A 20,735-nucleotide genomic window follows, 5' to 3' on the forward strand; every position below is an offset into this window, starting at 1 on the left:
GTTTCTAAAGTGCATAAACTTTTGGGATTGATTGTATAGGCAATACATCTTTAAGATCGAATTTGCTATCTCTGTGTATCCTATATTTCCAATCCCTGTTGTATACAGAAAATGGTGAGTTAAGCAAATATTTAAAGCGATCTTAAAAATAAGTAACGACTCTGAATACCGGCCATAGTATTTAATTATCGAGTGACCTCGATCGTTGGTTCTTCTTTTCCGTATCGAGGTACGTAAATAGATAGTTTAGTTAAATCGAATCGTACTGTGTACCAGTAGAACGGATTAAAGTACGAGTATTTTTAGCGTCGTTCAGGAGCCGTTTGCTTTGACAGGAACGGTATTCCTGTGGCTGTTCTGGCCGTCGTTCAACAGCGCAGCCCTCCAAGGAGACAGCCAGCAAAGGGCCATTATAAACACCCTTCTGTCGATCTCGGCTAGCTGTGTGATCGCGTTCGCCACCTCCGGTCTGGTGTCGAAGGACAGCAAGTTCAACATGGTCCACGTGCAGAACTCGACGCTGGCCGGCGGTGTGGCCATCGGCACTGCGGCAGGTAGGTGCAAGACGACCGCCACCTAATTACTCGGAGACTTGGGTTTGCTGCGCGTCTAACATTTTCTGAATAAACACAGGCATGATGTGCGAGCCAGTGGGCGCCGTGGTCATAGGCGCTCTCGCCGGACTGTTTAGCGTCCTCGGCTACAAGTATCTGACGGTAATTAACAATTATCGCTTTTTAATGTTCAAATCCCTCGCAGACTTTCATATACTTAGTATTTATTTTCTTATCGCGTATCGAGCGAACGAACGGCGAAGAAACGGGAAGGGTTGAATGGAAGATTCATTATATTTAGTAGTGTCAATAGGGAAACTTTTATCTCGCTTTACACCCGATCGGTGAAAGAAAGTACCACGTGCCGGTGATATTGACTTAGCAAGATACGCGCAAGACGGATAATCATCGCGGAAAAGTTTCGTCGAAAGTTCTTTTAATCATCCCCTGCCCGATTCATCACGCTCCGCTAATTCCATATTCTTTATGTACTTTGTTCTTCAAGTCCTGGTTCTTTTCCCCCTCGGTGCAGTTTCCGGTGTAACTTCCGACCACGCACAGATCAAACACAGATTAAACAACTTCCTACGTCGATGATTTTCCTCCCTCCCCGATAAAAACCTTTATACTTGGACCATCGTAATTCTTCGTGATCACATAATCGATACCAGTTTTATTTTATTAGGTTGGGGAATAAGTTCATAGCGTTTTTATAATTTCTTTTATTTTACAACGATTTGTTTGCTGTTTGGCAACGGGTAAGTATTCATTCGATAGAACTCTTTCTGCTCTACAAAACTATGTTAATTGTATTTTTGAGTTATTTAATTTTTTATTAGTTTTGAGGCTTAGAAATGGAATACCCAGTAGGCAAAAATCAACATTTTCGACACCTGCTCTTCTTTGCTTTTCATCGAGGTCAAAAAGCTGCCGAAGCAGCCCGGGACATTTGCGACGTGTATGGAGAAGGTGTCATAGGCGAGTCTACAGCACGGAAATGGTTTGCAAAGTTAAAAAATGGCGACTTTAACGTCGATGACGCGTCCCGCAGCGGAAGGCCTTCTGAATTCGATGAAGAACGTCTCAAATCACTTTTGAAGGAGAACGGTCGCCAAACCAGTCGTGAATTGGCGGAAAAAATGAACTGCGATCATAAAACGATTCTATAATTGATTAACTTATTCATATAATTATTATTTTTTGTTTAAATAAATGTCTTCAGTAAAAACGCTACGAACTTATTCTCCAACCCATACATTCGAATCAAGAGTTTAATCTGAATTTTCAACCCGTTTTTGCAGCCGTTGATCCAAAGAGGAGCGAAGATTCACGATACGTGCGGTGTGCATAATCTCCACGGTATGCCAGGCGTCCTGGGCGGAATTTTCGGCGCGTTGATGTCCGGCCTGGCCACGGAAGCCTCTTACAATTATTCCCTGTACGAGGTACGCGGATTTCTCCCTTTATAACGTAGGACTAATCGACGCGACGATGCTGAATCTCGAGCGGAATTGAACGGGAGTCGCCGCTAAGTGCGCGGAACTTCCGTCCACTCGACTACAAAAAGCTTCCGAGAGATCGCTTAATCTATCGGCTGCGAAACAAACGTCAGAGGGAGCGCAAGAAACTTGCTACACTGTCGTTGTTTGCCGAGGGAACTTGGACTTTCCGGGGGGGGGCGGGGGCCGGTGGTCGCTCCGGGATGTTTGTCCTGGCTCCCCTATGTCACGGAAACTTCAGAATCGCGAATTCCACCCATTAAGATCTTAGTCGTCGCGTAATCCGTTTTTATCTTTTACTTCTCACGTTGATTTTAATGAAGGACGATCCCAGTATTTTATGTAATAATCAAGAACTCGCCGTGCTGCTCGTTTCGTGTTCGTGCCAAGTCTTGTTACTGTTCGTTAGATCTTTCCTGCGAGGACGCCCAGCTCTGGACCGAGGCTGGCAGAGATAACGGATAATCATGGCATGACGCCACCCGGACTAGACAGGACAGCTGGACAACAGGCTGCTTATCAACTGTTCGCGCTCGCGATTACTCTGGGAATCGCTATTGTCTCAGGATTGATAACAGGTATCCGTTTCTTTTACGCGACAGCTGCAGTACTTCACTAAACGGAACGAGTTTTTTAATCACGTTTTCATATGACCAGCGTCGAAGCATGAGTAATAAAATTTCCTGCGTAGGTATGATGATGCGTGTGTCGATCTTCGGTTCCGTCGACGAGGAACAGAAATTCGATGACGAGTTCCATTGGGAGTTGGAAGAAGAAGAATCGTCGAACGAGTCGAAGAAAGAAAGAAACAGCAGTAGCGGCGATCAGTTGCCGATGGGTCACATCTGACGCGAATCGTTTTCTATTATCGTAAAATAAGGATTTTTATGTTCGTTTAAACAAATCGCCGATGCGGTAATGTTTCGTAGAAAACGGTCGACGTACCGACCGAGCGTTCAACAGGTAGCAGAAAACGTGAAAAGTAAAAGATCAATACATGTAGCGTAGCTGATTAGAGTGCGAAGTCGTATGATTTCTAAGTACGGCTGAGGAACTTAGTTTCGTTTGGTGAGAAAGTATCGTGTCGGGAGAAATGAAGCGTACAATGATTATATAGTATCCCATCTTTAATCGCATTATTTATATTTTTTAGAAAAAGTCTATAAATCGATACGGTGACAAATCTGTATGCGTCTTCTAGGATCAAAGATCGCCTGGCGTACGAAAAGAATTTGTAAAGAGTGGTAGCCCATGATAATCAAGAACGATACGTCTTTCAAAACACCATGATATATTATTTTTGCTAAACTTCTTTGTATATAATTATAATAATGTCGGAGACGATAATAGTAATAATGATTCATTCCCTGAATTTATAAATAACAATCCATTCACATCCTTCTCCGATTTGTGTGTATAATGGAACGAAGTTAAAAGTTACTTCATCAGCGCGTGCACCACCGCCTTCGCGTTTAACGACTTCAAGTCGGTGTAAGTTTGTCCAGTTCCAACGAAAACGATCGGCTGTCCAGTAATATACGTCATAGAAATCGCCGCGCCTACCTGCAAATAACAACGAAAATAAATTTCCTCGTTCGCGAGAGACTCGAAGTTTCTAAACAAAAAGATTGCGTACCTTATCATCGATTGTATCAAACTTGGTCAACACGATGCCGTCGATGATATGAGGATTAGTGGATTGACTATGATCGGCCAGAGCTTGGTTGAACTTCACCAACTGATCGACGGCCTCGTTCCCAACGAGGGCTTCGCCGACGAAAAGCACTAAATCAGGCTCGTTCACTTTGATCAGCTTTGCCAAGGCTCTCATCAACGGTTCATTGTCTTGCATTCTCCCAGCGGTGTCCACGAGAACAACGTCGAACTTGGAATCCTTGGCGAAACGAATCGCCTCCATAGCAATACCAGCAGCGTCCTTCCCGTAGCCTTTCTCGTACAGTTGAACCATCGTTTGATTCCCGTGTTTCTCTGGCGGATGCAAAGCGTTCAAATGGCGCATATGCGTTCTTAATTGCTCGACCGCACCGGCTCTGAAATAAAAATTCGTTCGGTGATACGTTCAAAAGAGAAATAGTCATTTAAAAATTACCTGAATGTGTCACACGCCGCGATGAGCACGCGGAAATTATTCTCTATGAGCCAGAAACAGATCTTGGCCAAGTTCGTCGACTTCCCGACGCCGTTCACGCCGCAGAAGGTCATGACGTACGGTCTGTTGTTCCGTTTCGACTCCATCGCGTCTCGCAGGATGTCGACACGCCGCTTCGGTGACAATATCTGGACCAAGGCGTCGGTCAGTGTCGCCTTAACGGTGCTCGCCACGCTGTCGAACGTGCCGAGCATTTTCCCTTCGAGCTTCACGCCGACGGAGTCGCATAACTTCTGAGCAATGTCAGCGGCCACGTTCTTCGTGATCAAATGATCTTTCAGCTTCTCCAAGACTGGAATCATGTCGTCACGTTTCAAGCTCTTGTTACCGACCAAACTCTTGAACATTGAGAACATGCTGTTGTTTTTCTTTTGTACTTGCGGCGTTGAACTCTCTATCTCTTCCTCGGATTCATCCTCGGAATCACTTTCGACTACGATATCGCGTATACCACCTTTCATCTGGCCAACCAACTGAAAATGCGATTCGAACGATCAGTGATGGTGTCGATCAGACAGACGTTCCGTTCGTTTACCGTTATATCGGCTCCGACGTAATCGCCGCTCTCTTCCGGTTTATCTTTGGTACGTTCCAAGGCAGCGAGATCTTTAATGGTCCCACCTAATTCCCATACGCGGGGTTTCTTACCGGCTTTCTCAGCTTTCTGACCTTTCCTGAAGAAACGCGATCGCTTTACGGTAAACGTAAATGAAAAGCGACTTCCTGTTCCACGGGACTTACTGCTTGTCGATTTTCTTCTTTTGATTGTTTCGTTTCTGAGCCAATTTTATACGATTCGCTAATAAAACTTCCTCGTCTATTTCACCATTATGATTCTCTTCGTCGTTCGGTGGATCCTGTTTCGGAATCTCTTGAACTTTCACTGCGAACGTGTAGATTATTAACAAACGTACAAATTACTTAAAACGATTTCAATTCAATAGTTGTTCATCCTAATTGTTCAACGTTTAACTCGTGTTACATAGCGGAGAATTAATTTACACCCAATTTACACATGTAAAATCCGGAGCCACTTACTTTGATCATCTTTACTAGTATTAACTCCCTTCTTCCTTTTACCTAGAAGCGAAGAAGATCCCCATTTCCTGTTAGTGATACCCACATTGGAAACGACATATTACTACCTAAATGAAAATTGCTTGTGATTCTACATTAAATCCTGGGCACAGACATCCTCAACAGCTTAAGATACTCGACTGGTAGAAAACGAAATAAAAGGAACCAAAGAACTGTACCGTTAAACCTCGCGAGCGTTCAATAATAAAACCATCGTAAATATAAAAAATGACACATACAAGCAATATACAGAAATTACAGTAAGGTCGAAACTTGTAAGTATTCCTACTTCCAGCCCCACTACGTTGGTACGTTAAAGTGTGTGAAACAAATGAAAGTGCCGTTTAAGAATAGTCCGCGATCGACGCTTACCCTGCTTCTTATTATTATCTTTGTCGTCCTTCCGTTCGATCATGCTGGCGACTGTTTTCTTCGATTTCTGGCTCTCGTCGAACGTACGCATTTGTTTCGGTATCTTTGCCTGTGTCCGTGCCCATTGTTCAGCCATCGCGAGTACGTGCTCGTAGTTCGTACGAAAGTCGAAATCGTAGAACCACGCCGAGTTCTCCAGTTCATTTTTGAATCGATCTCTAAATTCCAAATGGACATCGTTTAAAAATTTGTCGACGTACGACAGCTGTAGTATTTTCTGGTACGCGACCACAAACACCAGTTCGAACTCATTGTCGAGTTTGTATTGTAATCGCAAGGAATCGTATTCAAAGGTATGATTTCCTGTACGTTCCTGGAACAAAAGGCAATGTGATCGTCAGAGGATTTTATTAGATCGTTCCACGTCGTCTCGTGCAGTCGAACGTTTCAATTAACATTCATTAATAAATAAATAAATAAGCAGTGTTGCAGAACATTTTGAAACGTAATCATCTTTCAATCAGATGACAAAATATGATAGATTCTCATCATCTGTGAAAATGAAATGTAAACACCTGTCACGTGTAGCACGATCTTTCGATCTGTTAGTAATCCAAGAATATTTCTAAATTACGAGACGTTAACTGGACGCGTGTCACGTTTTGCCATCTGGTCAGAGTCTCGTGTCCTACCATTTTTTTATGGAAATGCAATAAAACTGTCAGCTAGTCTGCAACGATCTAACAAATCGTTCGTAACTCAATTATTTTTTTACATAAGATATTACTCCGTTCTCCCGATTGATCCAAGCTCATCATGAAAATCATATCTTTAATAGTATTCCGTGTAGATGTCAGAGAATTAAAAAAAGAAAATACCATTGACAAGTATACACTTACTTGCAATATGACACTTCGTATTAACGCGTTAACGCTAGGAGCGAACATCTGCGAGGTGCTCTGGAAACACCACAGCACTATCCCGCCTTTACTGAATATCGTAAATAAATCAAGCATGATGGATTTCAATTAGAAAATAACTCTACAATTCAACGTTACTATCTAACCTATTGGTGACCGTGCAATTTGATTATTGTACACGTCAGACCACGATCTCATACAGACTGGCACTCTATTACGCTTGCGCGGAGCCGCAAACAAACATGGCGGCTCGCAGTGGGACGAACATGCGCAGAACGAAGAACTTTCAAGCACGTACAGTAAAAGAGCGCTAATTACACTTGATTCAAGTGCGGAAATGACTTGTTTTGATCCACAAATGATCGAATTTCAATGTCAGTTACATGAATCATAATTCCATAGATATTGTACACATATCTTCTTAACATACAAGTTAATTAGCATCCGACATCCAGTTGCTTTTATGTAATCAATTACAAAGCATAGAGTTCTCCGTAACGCCACATAGTCGACCAGATCTGACGCTTAAACATGAAAAGATTGCTTGTATATTCGATAGCATGTTTAATATTGAAGTCATTCGCGTGCGACAATTGTTGCGAAATTAATTCGCGAAGATTACCATATTATAAATTAATGAAATCTCACGCGCGCTCGAATCAGTTCATACTCGCTTCGGCAGTGGTTCAAACTGTGAATGAGTGCAGGAAGTTCGCCTTGACGAAGAGAGCGTTGGCTTTTAATTATGGTTTAGAAATGAAGCATCATGGTAACAAGGTAACGAGGAAAATATGCGAAGCACTTCAGTGCCCCGAGGTTCACAATTTCACTGCTCTGGAGAAAAATAGAAATTACAAATACTACAGCACGTACCCAAGCTTCATTCCTGTAACTGGTAAATCAATTGAATGAACAGTCATATATTATTAACTAGAATAATATAAATTGAAAGGAGGCGTTTTAAGAAATGGTTATTAGGTTCTAGCTTTACGTTGGCCTGCATCCCCAGGACAGGAATGTTCGTGTTCTCAAGCAACAACTTGAATTACAGTCAAGCTCAGAATGCTTGCCAAAAGATGAATGCCTCGCTTGCTCACATAATTAGTGAGGAACGTACCAACGGACTGGCGAAGTATATTTCATTGAACATACCTGCTTTCGTTGGACTTAGCAAGCGTGACAACGATAAATTTTGGACCAATGAATTCAGTGAACTTTTTAAAAATATCAATTACAATAGTGGAAACTTAGTTTTGTATCAGAAAATAATTTTATGGCTTATATAATGAAGAATATTGTATTTTTAGATGAAACGCTGTCGTGCTTTAATTATCGTGCATGGGGAAAGGGTGAACCAACGCATTCGAAAGGATGCGTCGGTTTGGTACAGCCGATTAAATCGCAACCCGGTCCTTTCTGGAAAGTCATATCCTGTGACAGCACGTTATCCTTTATTTGTGAAATCCCACCGACTTATCGATAGAAACTATTCTGGTAACTATTACTGTAATTTTATATACTTCAATAATTTAATTAATTGTATATAATGGTTTAAGTAACAATTGCATTAACTCTACATAATATATAATTTAAAATGAATTGTATTTAAAATATTAACAAAGAGCAAAGTGAGTATTTTGGAACAACAATAAACAGAAGCATTTTGATATTCTGGACCGATTTATCTTATTTCTTATGGGGAAATTTTGATACAAGAACTCTTTGGAATACGAACACGTTTCCCGAACGAATTACGCTCGCGATCCAAGGTTCTACTTTATTTACTCAATCGAATATGCATTAAGAACGCAAATATTAGTTATGTACAGAAGTTTAATACGGTTACAACGGTTAATTATTATTCACAGAAGAATTGTACTTAATAAAATTATTTACATGTCGAAAATGTGTGCGCGGCTTCGATAAAAAGGAAAATACAATTCATCTCACTCTTCTTTGATTATATACAATTCTAAAACTACGTACCAATAAAAATTGTATCTTTTCCAGTATTTACTTATCCTCTATCACATGCTTTCTAATTACTTAATGTCTAAGTACATTCATTAAGCAGTACCAATACTTCATTTATCATTTAAACACTTTATCATTTACTTGTATGTATAATACCAATTTGATTATATCAAGTTTCATTGCTTAATAACATTTGCAAGCATTAGTAATCCAAGATAAGAAGATAAAGTTTGAAGATATTATGCAAGTATATATACACAGAGTGTAAATAGTGTCCACTTAGTTTTCTCAATAGGTCATTAACGCCAGAACTACAGACTTTTTGTACATATGCATTTCTTCATTAAAAACCTGTCATTTTTACTGGATCGGTGGTTCTAGCGTTAAGAGGTAAGGTCACCCTATTCTCCACAGAGCTGCATTTGTGCACTAAGCAATGAAGAATGGAAAAGTCTACGTAATTCCAAATGAAATAACATACCGGAGTACTATGCTTTCTAATTTTTAATACAATACTATTATCAATTACCAGTTGCATTCTCTAAGGTAAAAATATCAATCCAATTTCTGTTAGGTGAACTCGTATTAACTATTAATAAAAAAAAATAATTAACGTGCATTTTGTAAAAAGTCCCAACTCTCCTATTTAAAATAAACTGTGAACAAAATTAAAAAGCATGGTGCAAAATGTATAAAAATATTCAGACAAGCTTGAAACAGTTTCGTTTGTAGAAAAATGTTTGTTAATGTCACGGACATTACTCCATTTGAAAAAAAAAATCGTTGTGTAATAGACAGCATTGTTTTTTACAGGAAGACAGCATTATTTTGTATTGAAAATGATAACTATGTAATTAATTCATAGTTTATAGTGTTTATACATATGCAGTAAGTGTAGAAGATATTAACGTACTCTTTAATGTAGAATAACTTTTTTAATATTGGTATTCATAAATTAGACGGACTAATTTATTACATAGAACCAAACTTGTCTAAAAGAGACATTTTTATTCACAATGTAATAAACTAATCCTCCTAATTTCTTAACAAAAATTTAAATCGAATGAACCAATATCGAAGAAGTTAATTTACCCTGAAGAATGTACAAACATCTACATCCACCATACATTTGTATTCCATATCTACTATGATATTTAAAGAAAAAAAAAGTGTCAAATGATGAAGTGTAATCAATATTTGACATGATTTATGACCATTTTTGCAAAACTTCTTAGAACTATTATTGTCACGTATTATTCAACTGGAAAAATGTTAGGAATTGAAATGTGAAAACTCTTCGTTCCCTTAAGACATAGAAACGTTAGTTTAAAGCCATATTTCCGCTAATATATAAAAGTATAAAAGGATTTACTTCGTATGGAGTGATATCAGTCATTCATGTACGTCAATATACTGTGCTGTTTAGAAACTAAATCGATCGTGTACAAAATTATAGAAAATACAGGATGGACCAGCTAAACATATTCAATGAATAGATGTTTAAACGAGTTATTAAGAAAATTCATTCATTTGAGACACTTTCTATATTTCCACATTATGAGATGCGATGAGAGAAACCCACAGAGGAAGATTCTAGTAGTAAATAAGGGAGACATTTAAATGATCCCATTTAGCTGCTCCATCCTCTACGTCTGTAACGTAATAAATGCATTTAGAACAAATCAATTTCAGTACATTCTCTCGTTTACATTTTCTACAAGAAGCATATAAACGCTATAAAATACATGATAATGTTTGAAAAACATATTCAATTTGGCTGATAATCGTTCAGATTGAATTCGACTAAACTACCAATTTAATATGATTTATTTCGTGTTATTCCATTTACTGCATTTATTCAACATGATCGATGAGAAATTAGATGTATACTTCGCACAACATTCATATTCATATATAATACATAAACATATACATTATTTTCATATGTACACTAATACAGTATAAAAAGAAATCTGCGAGAAATTATACGAAAACGTAGTCGGTATAAATAATCGCAAGCTGCATAATTTGTTTTTTTTTTAAAAACGTAAGAAACAATATATATTGAGCTCTGTCACGCAACGAATTTTGTGCCCTTACCGTCTTAAACTCAGGGACGGATGCTACATAAAGTACTTTCAAGTAGGACCTCGTTTATTGTAAGCATAAGTCAGGACAAAAATTCTTTATAGCACACTGACAATTATTATTATAATACATTTGCGTATAGATATAATTATGTAAAACTCTTTCGTTAATTAAAACTGTCCTACGTTAAGTTATAAGCAAGTACAGATATTTTTTATCCAGTCAATACGTCGACTGCTGAATGAAATAAATAAATGCAATTATTAATTATTAAAAGTCTAGCCGGATAAGACGGTCAAATCGGTGAGTTGAATTTGAGTCAACGGCCGACCTTATCCGGCTAGGTTCTTTAAAGCTGCCAAAATTGAACAGTGTCTCTTTGCACGTATACAAAAGAAATTTTTATATCCCATAGTTATCACATACTATGTAGTTACATCCCACTTAAATAAACTACGTCCAGCTGAAACGTGTNGTATACATCAATCGCCGGTAGTTCTAGTGTTAATGAACATGAAATATTCCACATGTTTTCGTCGTATTATACAAATCTTTTTAAGAGCTACTGACACTCTACGTCCAAAGAAAATAGCCTGACTGGAGCTAGAACCGATGAAAATCTCCCCTTAATATACGATTTTTCTAAAGCGAGCTTAGACTTATTTCTTCGCTTTATTTCATTTAGGATAAAAATGATTACTCGTAGTACTTGGCTGCCTCATTTAGTACGTGATATAAAATATCACAAATATTGTTATATCATGTAGCACCATTTCAAGTTATTCGATTAAACCTATTTCGTTTTAAACAGATATGCTCAATAATATGTTCAAGTGTTACTTCTTCGAAACTGAATATCGTTAAAGAGGTTATAAAAATTATGCAAAAAAAGGTTCGATAAGATGTTGGCACTTGAGTCGTTTAAATGAACTTAAAAATAAGTAATATTACATTGTAAATGCGAGGCAGCTTTTTAACAGAAGCATAAATAACGTATGCATGTAATTCTTCGTTGATTCAGCAATTTAAGTACAAATACATTCTTATAGTTCCGAGACAGACACATCTGAGCGATACATTAACTTTTAAGAAGTATCGATAATGTTGTCAAATAATACTCAACACGTTGGGTATTAATAGAAATATTGTTTAGATTTAGTTTGATTAAACATATAATAAAAACTGATTTTGTAATTAGTCCAAGATAATTCGGAAATTTTATATCGTTCGTCTACTAAAAACACGTCTAAAACTATTAAAATCGATACGAAAGTACCAAATAAGAACACGAGAAACAATGAACATTTTGTTGTTGAAACGAGTTAAATAAATACTGTTTTACATTAGCAGAACGAATCGGTGGTGCTGCTACTAACATGAATAAATACGATGATCGAAAAATAACTGTAAACTTACTGTTCCATTTTTAATAAAAAACGAAGTAGTATTATCTTTTATGCATGGAAAAACGTACTGTAAAATTTGCATGTCGATCTTCCTTAATCTGGGCGGTTCGCTAAGGATGCGACAGGTACGAACTCCTCCAAAATCTTCTTCAGCGTTTGCTGCAACACTTCTTGTTTCTCTTCTAAGACGATGACCTGTTTCACACATAAAACATTTATTTTTATTCAAACTTGTACGCAACGTTGCAGATTTTTAAAACATAAAAATTTAATCGGTTATTTGCAATCGTGCTTGTAAGTAGAAAATTAAGTGTTTCATAAGTCGATCACTCACCCTTTCTAATAGTTGATTGTAAAGTGCAAATGGAACGTAAGGAGGAACAACAGGACTTTCTGGAGTGGTTGACGTCGGATCAAGCTGTGGAGATACGTCAGCTTTCTGACTTGGACTCTTATCCTTCGGTTTATTCTCTTCTACCTTGTTCAACTGATTTGAAATGATCAAGTTCAATTCTTCTAGCTGTGAACACACGTTTTATGCATTAACTGTAGAGAAATATTAATCATATTATTCTATACGAGGTGTCCCACGAAACACTGGACAGTCCTTTATTTCCTACGTTATAAGACATTAATTATAATGGTTCATTAAATTACCCAAGGTGCTTTCCTCCTCGCTTTTACAATTAATCCTTCGGGTTCGTCTACCGTCTCTTCTAACAAAGTCTCAGCGTTTCCGTTTGCTAAATTATCCTCCTATTACAAAAACGAAAAGTTCAGTTTTGGTAACTAAGAACAATTGGAACGTCATCGGAATGTTTAATAGATTCATTTGTTGGAAAAGTGCCGAGAACACTAACAGGTGTCGTAGACATTGTGGTTGATCCAGAGTTGTGACGCCTTAAACGTTGCGATGAAGGCGGACGTCGGCGCGGTGCTTTAGCTCGAGAAGCTGTTAAGTGCGAAAGCGGTGCGCCTTCTCCTCGTTCTACCCCATCTAATTCTTCACCCAAAGCTACACTGGTGTTTCCGTTACCATTATTGGTTCCCCCATCGGCCACGAGACGTTTCAAACTCGATGAGATCGAATGTCCACTCAAACTCTTCCTCTCTGCAGCACTCCCACCGACTCCTGGAGAAGTCGACGTTGCAGGTGCTACTAGCGATCTTTTACTAGCTGCTTCTATAACACAGGAGAACGACATTTTATGGCTTTCATATTGTTTGTAGGGCAATTTCACTTTATCATCTATTTATCATGTACATAACAAATGTTAGACTTGAGGATATCCATTGAAACCAATTGCCATTGGCTCGATAACGGGTCTATATTCCCCTGTGTAATAACATTATGATTGTTACGTTAATTAATAAAATACCTGTATGCATATCCTGTATATCTAAATTCTTCTTAGAGTGAACTTTTTCGTTTTTCTTCATTAAATTGGAATGCTTTGAAACTGATTTAATTGATTTGTGTTTCTGATCGTAATCTTGATCAGTTGGAACGTTTATCACTTCTACGAAATTATCAGGGAACAAACCCACTCGACCGTTCAACTCTCCTATCCACCAACCCTGAAAATTGTTTTGCATTTATAAGTAGTTGTCAAAGAATAATTGTATTTAATTAAGACAATAAAATTCTTAAATGTGAACGTATTCTGTACCTTATCAGAAGCATTTGTATTGAGAAGTGTTATTACGTCCCCTTCGTTCAATGACAGTTCATCCGCGTTGGCAGCTTCGTAAGGGAAAAGCACTTTACACAGTTTCCTACTTTCCTGTTCTTTATGTTTGTCTGGCTCTTCGTAAACGGGTGGTGATACAAAATTGGAAGGGAAGACTCCGACCCTGCCTTTGAGTCTCCCTCTCCACCATCCTTCTTCTACTTCACCCAAAAACTCTATCGTGTCTTGAGGTACCAAAGTCAGTTCGTCTTTATTACAAGGTTCATAATGGAAAAGTACTTTACAAAATCGTCTCTTCGACCCTCCGTTCTTTAAAGGAACCTCGTCAGATTTCGTGCTACTAGCTCCTTCACTTGCTGTACTTTTCATTGTTCCACTCGGCAATGGTTCTAACACCTGCGTTCGGTAAATGACTGTTATCATTGCTGATAATTAACTGTCTTGATTAAAAGTTACCTTGACAAAATTATCAGGGAACATTCCACGTTTATCCTTTAATTTGCCTTCCCACCATCCACCGACCATTACTTTAATCTCTGTTATTATGTCTCCCTTCTTCAAAGTCAGTTCGTCAGGTTCTTGTGCTTCATAGTTGTATTCTACAATTGCTTCCATCTTTTTATATTCTAACAGTAACTCGAATTTTTTAATGTACAAATATCACAACCTCGTGTATGCAATGAACAGAGACGAGTTTCAGATTGTGGACACCGATGCCGATAAGATTTACGTGCATACGTACATAAACAAAGCACAAGTGTCAAGTACCGAGTGACAGAATCGACAAGGATCCACTTTCGGTCGAATGAAAATTCGTTTAGTTTCTGTGCGCGTGTAGGTCAATGGGAAACCTTGGATCGTTGCCGTTTACAGCGAGTTCCAGCTCGAACCGAACGGATTAACTTCCCCGTGAAAAAACAGACTGAACACAAAATGTAGCATAAGTTACGAGAAGTCGCGCGTCTGTCAAAGTCATTTGTTCCTCGTGCATCCTCCACCTTTCATATCACTGCACGAACTCGTAGCATACATTGTATCACGATGATTAAAATGTGTGTCGTTGTAAAATTGAAAATTTAGGCGTATCCCATGGTTCGGTTAACGGCTCGATATACCTGTCAACGCGGCCATCTTGCACTACCGAGTGAACGTTCAACATTCAACAACCATGCGATTGCGCATGTTAACCTAACGCTGACTCGCTGACTCAAACAACGCGCCAAACGTAATTCATGATTCACTTTTCTTGAATGCGCGGGCCACGTCGATGGGTGCAACTTCAGAAACGATCAAGTACGTATGAATGAGTTGATGATTCATGAAAGATTTATTGGTTGCTCATCCTTAAGATCGTCTTGAACACTTGCTTAAGTACCTGTTTTCTGTACAAGACAGGGACTAGAAATATGGGATAAGCAGGGATAGTAAGTGCTTAAGACGATCTTAAAAATAATCAACGACTCTGAGTACCGGCCATTCTCGAGATTCTCGATTGAACTGTTGTTATGTCATCGATATGTAAGTGGAATATGTAGTAATCTTTTATTAAAATGTAATTTTTTACATACGTATAGTTCAATTTTGAAAAATTTGAGTAAGTATACGTTACCTATCGATTTTTTAATACGCTTCTTATATTCCTATCGAATACACGAGCTTTCGGGAAAAGTATGTGACATGTGACACGTTGTATATTATCGAGAGACTGATTCATACTCATTGCTTACTCTTATCACAAAATATCCTCACGTATCGAATATGCGCAGAGCATATAAAGTTTTACACTTCCCGTTTTATGCTAATTATAAGCTTAGAAGGCCGTATTAGAAAACGTAGCGGCGCGATCTAACGCGCGTAACATGAAGTTTTTGAAATAGTACAATTAATACATCAAAATCTAATATGTACTTTTATTCGAAACATTTCTACTAGAAATAAGAAAATTTCAGGCGTTCATAAGGAGGGGAGGTTTTACTGTGCATTCAAATTCCCTTTTATATTAACTCATAACGCTTCCCAATCACTCGATCATCATTGTTACACTACTACTAATCCTATTAATCGTAAGTAATAGACAAGGTGGTTTTCGTAACGTGAGTTTATTGACAGTAGAAAAAAATGTTCCAAACAAAAGTTGCAGGGTTTCGAGAAGCACGTACAGTGCTTTAACCATTTTGTTGTTACTCTGCTCTTGCTTCGAATGCGTGGTCGTTTTTTCTCGATTAACAGTCTCATTTTGTCAGGATTTTATCGAATTATTCCCGGCTTTGTTAAACCGAAGTACGACGATGTAGTCTTTTTTTCTTTCATTCTAATAGTCGGTAGGCACAATAAAGGCTTTAGCTTGTTGCCAGCGTAAACGAGGAATACGGCTGATAATGATCATACGTGAAGACAAACACTGCAATACCTATGCATACCTACTGAAATATTGCGCGATACTTGCACGCACCTATTAAGTACCGTGCCTCTACACGTTTAATGGATTTTACTAATGAGCTTAATGGATTTTACTAGTGAATTGTCGCGCCTTCGAACCAAGCGAACGGTGTGCCTGACTTCTTCTTCTTCTATACACTTATTTAATTGTTAATTCTAGTACTTGAATTCGCCAGATGCGTTTATAATGATTATCAAAGCGCATTAATCGAAAGTCCTCAACGGGTCAACGTCACGAGTGTACATGAAACAAGAATAGTCCGTAACAATGTTATCTTCCTTTAATAGGTACAAAAACTTATAAGTTCCTTTTCGAATTAAAATTCATAAATACATGCGTTCTAAGTATGTCAAACGATCTCGATGCTTTTGTAAAGCACGCACGCTTTTTCGATAATGGAAAAGCGATGGTCCTCGGTTAATAGTGTTGACAGACTTTTATTTTCCACGTATGCTGTTTCGTAAATAAACGAAAAGCTGTTATCACGCGAAGTGAACGAGATTACATTTCTCGAAGCAACGGAAAAATCTATTGAATATACGCGAGTCGTGTCCCTTTTTTCTCTTAGGCCTTAGGTGAGTATTAAGCGAGTCTAGCTAAATTGTTTGTACTGCTTACAATATCCGAACGTTTCGTTTTCAATTTCGTACAATGAATCGTGAACGTGATTTCGAAACAATGATAATTAGACTACGGATTTTTGTACTAAATGAAACTCGTAGGGTACCAGTTTGACTGCATTAAGTCCGCAGTCTAACGGTAATCCAGCAACGATAAGGAGATTTCGTTTGTATTTTGTACTGCCATGAATGGAAAAACCGTGTTCAGGGCTTCGGAACAACGACGATGTCCAAAAGGATCAACGGTTGATCCGAGTAATTGTGCAGAAATTATTGCTAACAAGCAAATGGTAACATATGGTATATTTCGTAATACGAACGATGAGTTGAAAAATTTATAAAACGTCTCTTGTACAGGTTGCACCGTATGTTTCGCTGGTTAGTACGAACATGATACATCTATATCGTAAATCTATAATATATGCGTCAGCCTCTTGAATTAATACGAACGAGTTTATCGATTATTAAAAAGCTTAATAATTCCCTTCGTCTGTCTTTTTTATTCGTAAGAAATAACGATAATCCATAGATGGCAGAATGTTGCTTCGTTTCTATCATACAGACAAGAGAATAGACCGAGTGTCCAATGTACTTTTATTCTCTTTCTCTCTCACACAGAAGAAAAAAACTCTTCCATTTATTTTCTTTCTCTCAATAGCCTAGTGTAAGCAAAATCGATGAGCATCTCCTATCATAAGTGACGACTGCCTGGCCCGCTTGTATTGAGAGAGAGATAAGCCCGTCGGTCATGGGTCCATGTGATATAAATAACTGAGCCTCAACAATTGGGCCAGACGAGGAGTGCACATCGCAGTCTGTCAATTTCAAATCTCTGATTCGAGCGCTCGGTCTATTTTCATCTGTCTGTGGTTTCTATCTAAACATCGAAAGTTCAGTTTTATCTACCACTTTCTTGTCGGTACGTCGACAATGATGAGAGATGCGTGCCAGACGTTCACGTGTATATTTATATAAATAGCGTGACTTGAATTATCTCGTCGTTCATTGCGATTGTAAATAGACATCTATTGTTATATATTAACTGCAGTTGTCATCGATCGGTATCGAGAACTTGCCTGTACTAAAATGAAAATCGAACTCATTACCACGCTATTTGGAATTTCGTCCCAGTATTACGCTGAATTTCTCTTTCTCTCTCCTCTCTCTCTCTCTCTCTCTCTTTTTCTGCAGCAATATCGCTTAGCGTAGAATACAGTTGTGCTCTCGTTATGTATGTACGACTTGTCGCTCTACTTGTGTAATCACGCGTGCCGAATCGTACGTTAAAACGCATGTACGCATGCACGCGAGCTGTGTGTGCAACGAATCGTATCACTTATTCGCCGGTTTAAAATCGATTAGAGAACGAGGGTGCAGAGTTTTAAGATAATAATCGAACGTGATTGTTCATGACTGCACCGTTACGTATGCGACATCTGTCCTTCGATACAAAAATCCTCATTTCGAACCCCTGCTCTCGTATCGTCCGTCCCTAATTCCTGTTCGCGTATGTACACTTACATGTAGGGCCAACGCGAATTCTCCGTTTCTTTTACGCAGACACGAAAAGATAAAATCTTGTCCGGTGTGAATATTTCGTTTCTTAATCGAACCCACCCGTACCTACGATTCTACGAACTAACATGTGCACCTCCAAGCGTCACCCTGTTGAGACGGAGATTGAGCCTTGATTATCGATTCGGCTCCTTCCCTTTCTGAAGCCTCGAACAAACTGGCCTGCAATTTGAAACGTGGTCGAACGGCGTTAGTTGATCAGTCAACTGAAACCGAGAAAGATTCTCGGCCCGAATCACCCCGACCATCTCGCAAATCTCTAACGAGGGACATAAGAAATAATTTGTATACCCGACGTCCTCGTTGTTCTCGTATTCTTCTGGCTAAAGTGAGAAAAGCTTCTTCAATGTTTATGTTTTCTTTGCAAGATACTTCGAAGAAGGGCATGTCGAAATTCTCGGCTATCTTTTGCCCTCTTTCTGCGTCGACAGCCCTGTTCGCGACGTCGCATTTATTTGCTGCTAGTACTTTCACTACGTCCGGCGATGCATTCTGGAAAGCAAGAGCACATTGGTCATCCATCGAATTTGAAGTAATGAAAGCATTCTCTTTTTTCATGTGTAAATGAAGTTTCAGCTCATATCGAAAATTCGCTGTACGTCGTCTCTTACTTCTTGAATATTTCGTAGCCAGTAGGACAAATGATTGAAACTTTCTAAGCTAGTGACGTCATACATCAGAAGAATACCCATGGCTCCGCGATAATAAGCTGTGGTCAGCGTTCTAAATCGCTCTTGACCAGCAGTGTCCCTTGAGAAGTCAACAGTGCATTAATAATTATGTTAGATGGAAGTAAAATCTTGATTGATTGATTTTATTGATACGATATACCTTACTATAAATACTTCTACATATGCTTTTCTATTTACGGTAAGATTAAAATAGAAAGGTTTCTGCGCCCCACATAATAATACCTTGAAAATTATATAACAGATAGATTGAATAATGAATAAAACTTACCAAATTTGAAGCTTGATCGGTGTTCCGTCCAGGTTAATTATTTTTTGTTTGAAATCGATACCTGTTGATTCATCGTCGTTAAGAATCACAGAACGCCTTTTTTTATGGTACATACTTACATTAAAGGCAATATTATTTATGAAATTATAAATAAAAAGAAGAAATGAATTATAAATAACCTTTTTCTTTTATCATTATCAAGAAAAATATTTTTATAATAAAGAATTCTATTAATACCGTATCTCGGACAAGTCGCAGACATAAGATAATGGAACAAAAGATTATTATCTTTTTTCACAAACAATTAACCTGCAGATTTTTACGCATTTGTAAGAAACATAATTGTATTGAATTTTGAGCAGCGAATTCAATATGGAAAAATCTAGAAAATATCCAAAGTACATTATACGATATTTAATGAGTAAAATGAAAACGTATATAAATTGCATTCTTTAATCTTATATTCTAGACATTATATTTTGTATGAAAGTCCGCAATCTGCTCGGATGTCTATGAGGGGAAGTCCGTTCCCGTAGGATCAGCTGATCGATCACGCTAAATAGCATTATTTAAATCTCACCTGACAAACTTTCCTAATAAAATTCCACACGACGAACTTGTTTTCTTAAAATACATCTGAACTTAAATCGTAAACTATATTTCACTGTCATACTTTATACATGTAGACCAGAACGTTTGACAAGAGTGAATGTCATAAGACAGAACTGTATCTATATGTATATTCTGTTCATTTAAATATATGTTCTACCAATTTAACATTAATGAGATTTGTGAATACGTTATTTAACGTTATTAATTACGTATTGACATCAACAATAAACGGTTGTCAACAATCTACTACTGAAAGATCGAAATAATTGATACAATTATTGTGATTCTTCTTTTCAGACAAATCCTTTCAAGTGTTTTAATCAGCTATGAATAACGGCCATTCATGAACAATTTAACTCAGTAAAATCATTGTAAACAGAGATTGTTATAGCGAGCAATCAGCTTATCAATCCCAGGAAAGGTGCATCAGACAGGAAGCGTGATTATTTCGTTAGGATGCGACTCACCTATCGTCGATATATAAGTGTCGTAGTAACGTTCGTCACAGTAACGATGCACGATACAAGTTTTCCCGACGTTCGAATCACCCAGCACCAAAACTTTATAAGTGGCTGCGAAATCCAGCGCCATGTTTGCTTTCAGATGCTTTTGAACTGTTGTTGGGTTGACAAGAGAGTCGTCGGCCGGGGGTTGTTCTTTAGATACTTTGGGGGTGGAGGATCGATTTGAAGCCTGCGCTTTTCTCGGCGCCACTAAAGGTCACCTCACAACTGCGAACTTCCACCGGTCATGCGCGTCGATTCTTAATTAAGGTGT

The 20,735-nt window shown here is 38.2% G+C and overlaps 4 protein-coding genes across 12 annotated transcripts in view; 2 read left to right on the top strand and 2 right to left on the bottom strand.

Annotated features, from left to right (window-relative positions):
* Rh50 (Rhesus blood group-associated glycoprotein Rh50) overlaps positions 1 to 3,400 on the top strand; it is a 27,790-nt gene extending 24,390 nt beyond the window's left edge. For all 7 annotated transcript variants that reach the window (XM_026816300.1, XM_026816301.1, XM_026816303.1 and 4 more), the window contains 5 exons: positions 336 to 554; positions 634 to 716; positions 1,856 to 1,999; positions 2,463 to 2,631; positions 2,745 to 3,400. In XM_026816300.1, coding sequence (XP_026672101.1) covers positions 336 to 554; positions 634 to 716; positions 1,856 to 1,999; positions 2,463 to 2,631; positions 2,745 to 2,902 — 773 coding nt within the window. In that variant the 3' untranslated portion in view covers positions 2,903 to 3,400. The remainder of the gene's footprint in view (positions 1 to 335; positions 555 to 633; positions 717 to 1,855; positions 2,000 to 2,462; positions 2,632 to 2,744) is intronic.
* On the bottom strand, positions 3,163 to 6,790 carry SrpRalpha (signal recognition particle receptor alpha). 2 transcript variants are annotated; one of them, XM_018029977.2, is made up of 8 exons: positions 6,572 to 6,790; positions 5,673 to 6,045; positions 5,262 to 5,303; positions 4,965 to 5,106; positions 4,759 to 4,897; positions 4,164 to 4,696; positions 3,690 to 4,104; positions 3,163 to 3,616 (listed from the first exon to the last, which is right to left on the bottom strand). In XM_018029977.2, the coding sequence occupies exons 1-8, from the start codon at positions 6,686 to 6,688 to the stop codon at positions 3,491 to 3,493; spliced, it is 1,887 nt and encodes a 628-aa protein (XP_017885466.1). In that variant the 5' UTR covers positions 6,689 to 6,790; the 3' UTR covers positions 3,163 to 3,490. The 2 variants fall into 2 exon arrangements, with proteins under 2 accessions (XP_017885466.1, XP_017885467.1); XM_018029978.2 differs by lacking the exon at positions 5,262 to 5,303.
* Positions 6,791 to 6,896: 106 nt separating this feature from the next.
* On the top strand, positions 6,897 to 8,830 carry LOC108628194 (uncharacterized). 2 transcript variants are annotated; one of them, XM_026816305.1, is made up of 3 exons: positions 6,897 to 7,487; positions 7,571 to 7,842; positions 7,900 to 8,830. In XM_026816305.1, exons 1-3 carry the CDS (start codon positions 7,124 to 7,126, stop codon positions 8,137 to 8,139), a joined length of 876 nt encoding a protein of 291 aa, XP_026672106.1. In that variant the 5' UTR covers positions 6,897 to 7,123; the 3' UTR covers positions 8,140 to 8,830. The 2 variants fall into 2 exon arrangements, with proteins under 2 accessions (XP_026672106.1, XP_017885435.1); XM_018029946.2 differs by having other exon boundaries at positions 7,571 to 7,801.
* Positions 8,831 to 11,557: 2,727 nt separating this feature from the next.
* On the bottom strand, positions 11,558 to 20,574 carry LOC108628208 (SH3 domain-containing kinase-binding protein 1). Its single transcript, XM_018029976.2, is given in 12 exon segments — positions 11,558 to 12,255; positions 12,395 to 12,580; positions 12,718 to 12,816; positions 12,921 to 13,243; positions 13,440 to 13,638; positions 13,731 to 14,147; positions 14,208 to 14,366; positions 18,447 to 18,548; positions 18,678 to 18,878; positions 18,998 to 19,136; positions 19,347 to 19,407; positions 20,426 to 20,574. Coding segments are annotated over 12 exon segments (2,112 nt in total). The 5' UTR covers positions 20,550 to 20,574; the 3' UTR covers positions 11,558 to 12,153.
* Positions 20,575 to 20,735: the final 161 nt, after the last annotated feature.

Source organism: Ceratina calcarata, unplaced genomic scaffold, assembly GCF_001652005.2.
Source record: "Ceratina calcarata isolate Rehan_Ccalc_2016 unplaced genomic scaffold, ASM165200v1 scaffold511.2, whole genome shotgun sequence".
Lineage (NCBI taxonomy): Eukaryota > Metazoa > Arthropoda > Insecta > Hymenoptera > Apidae > Ceratina > Ceratina calcarata.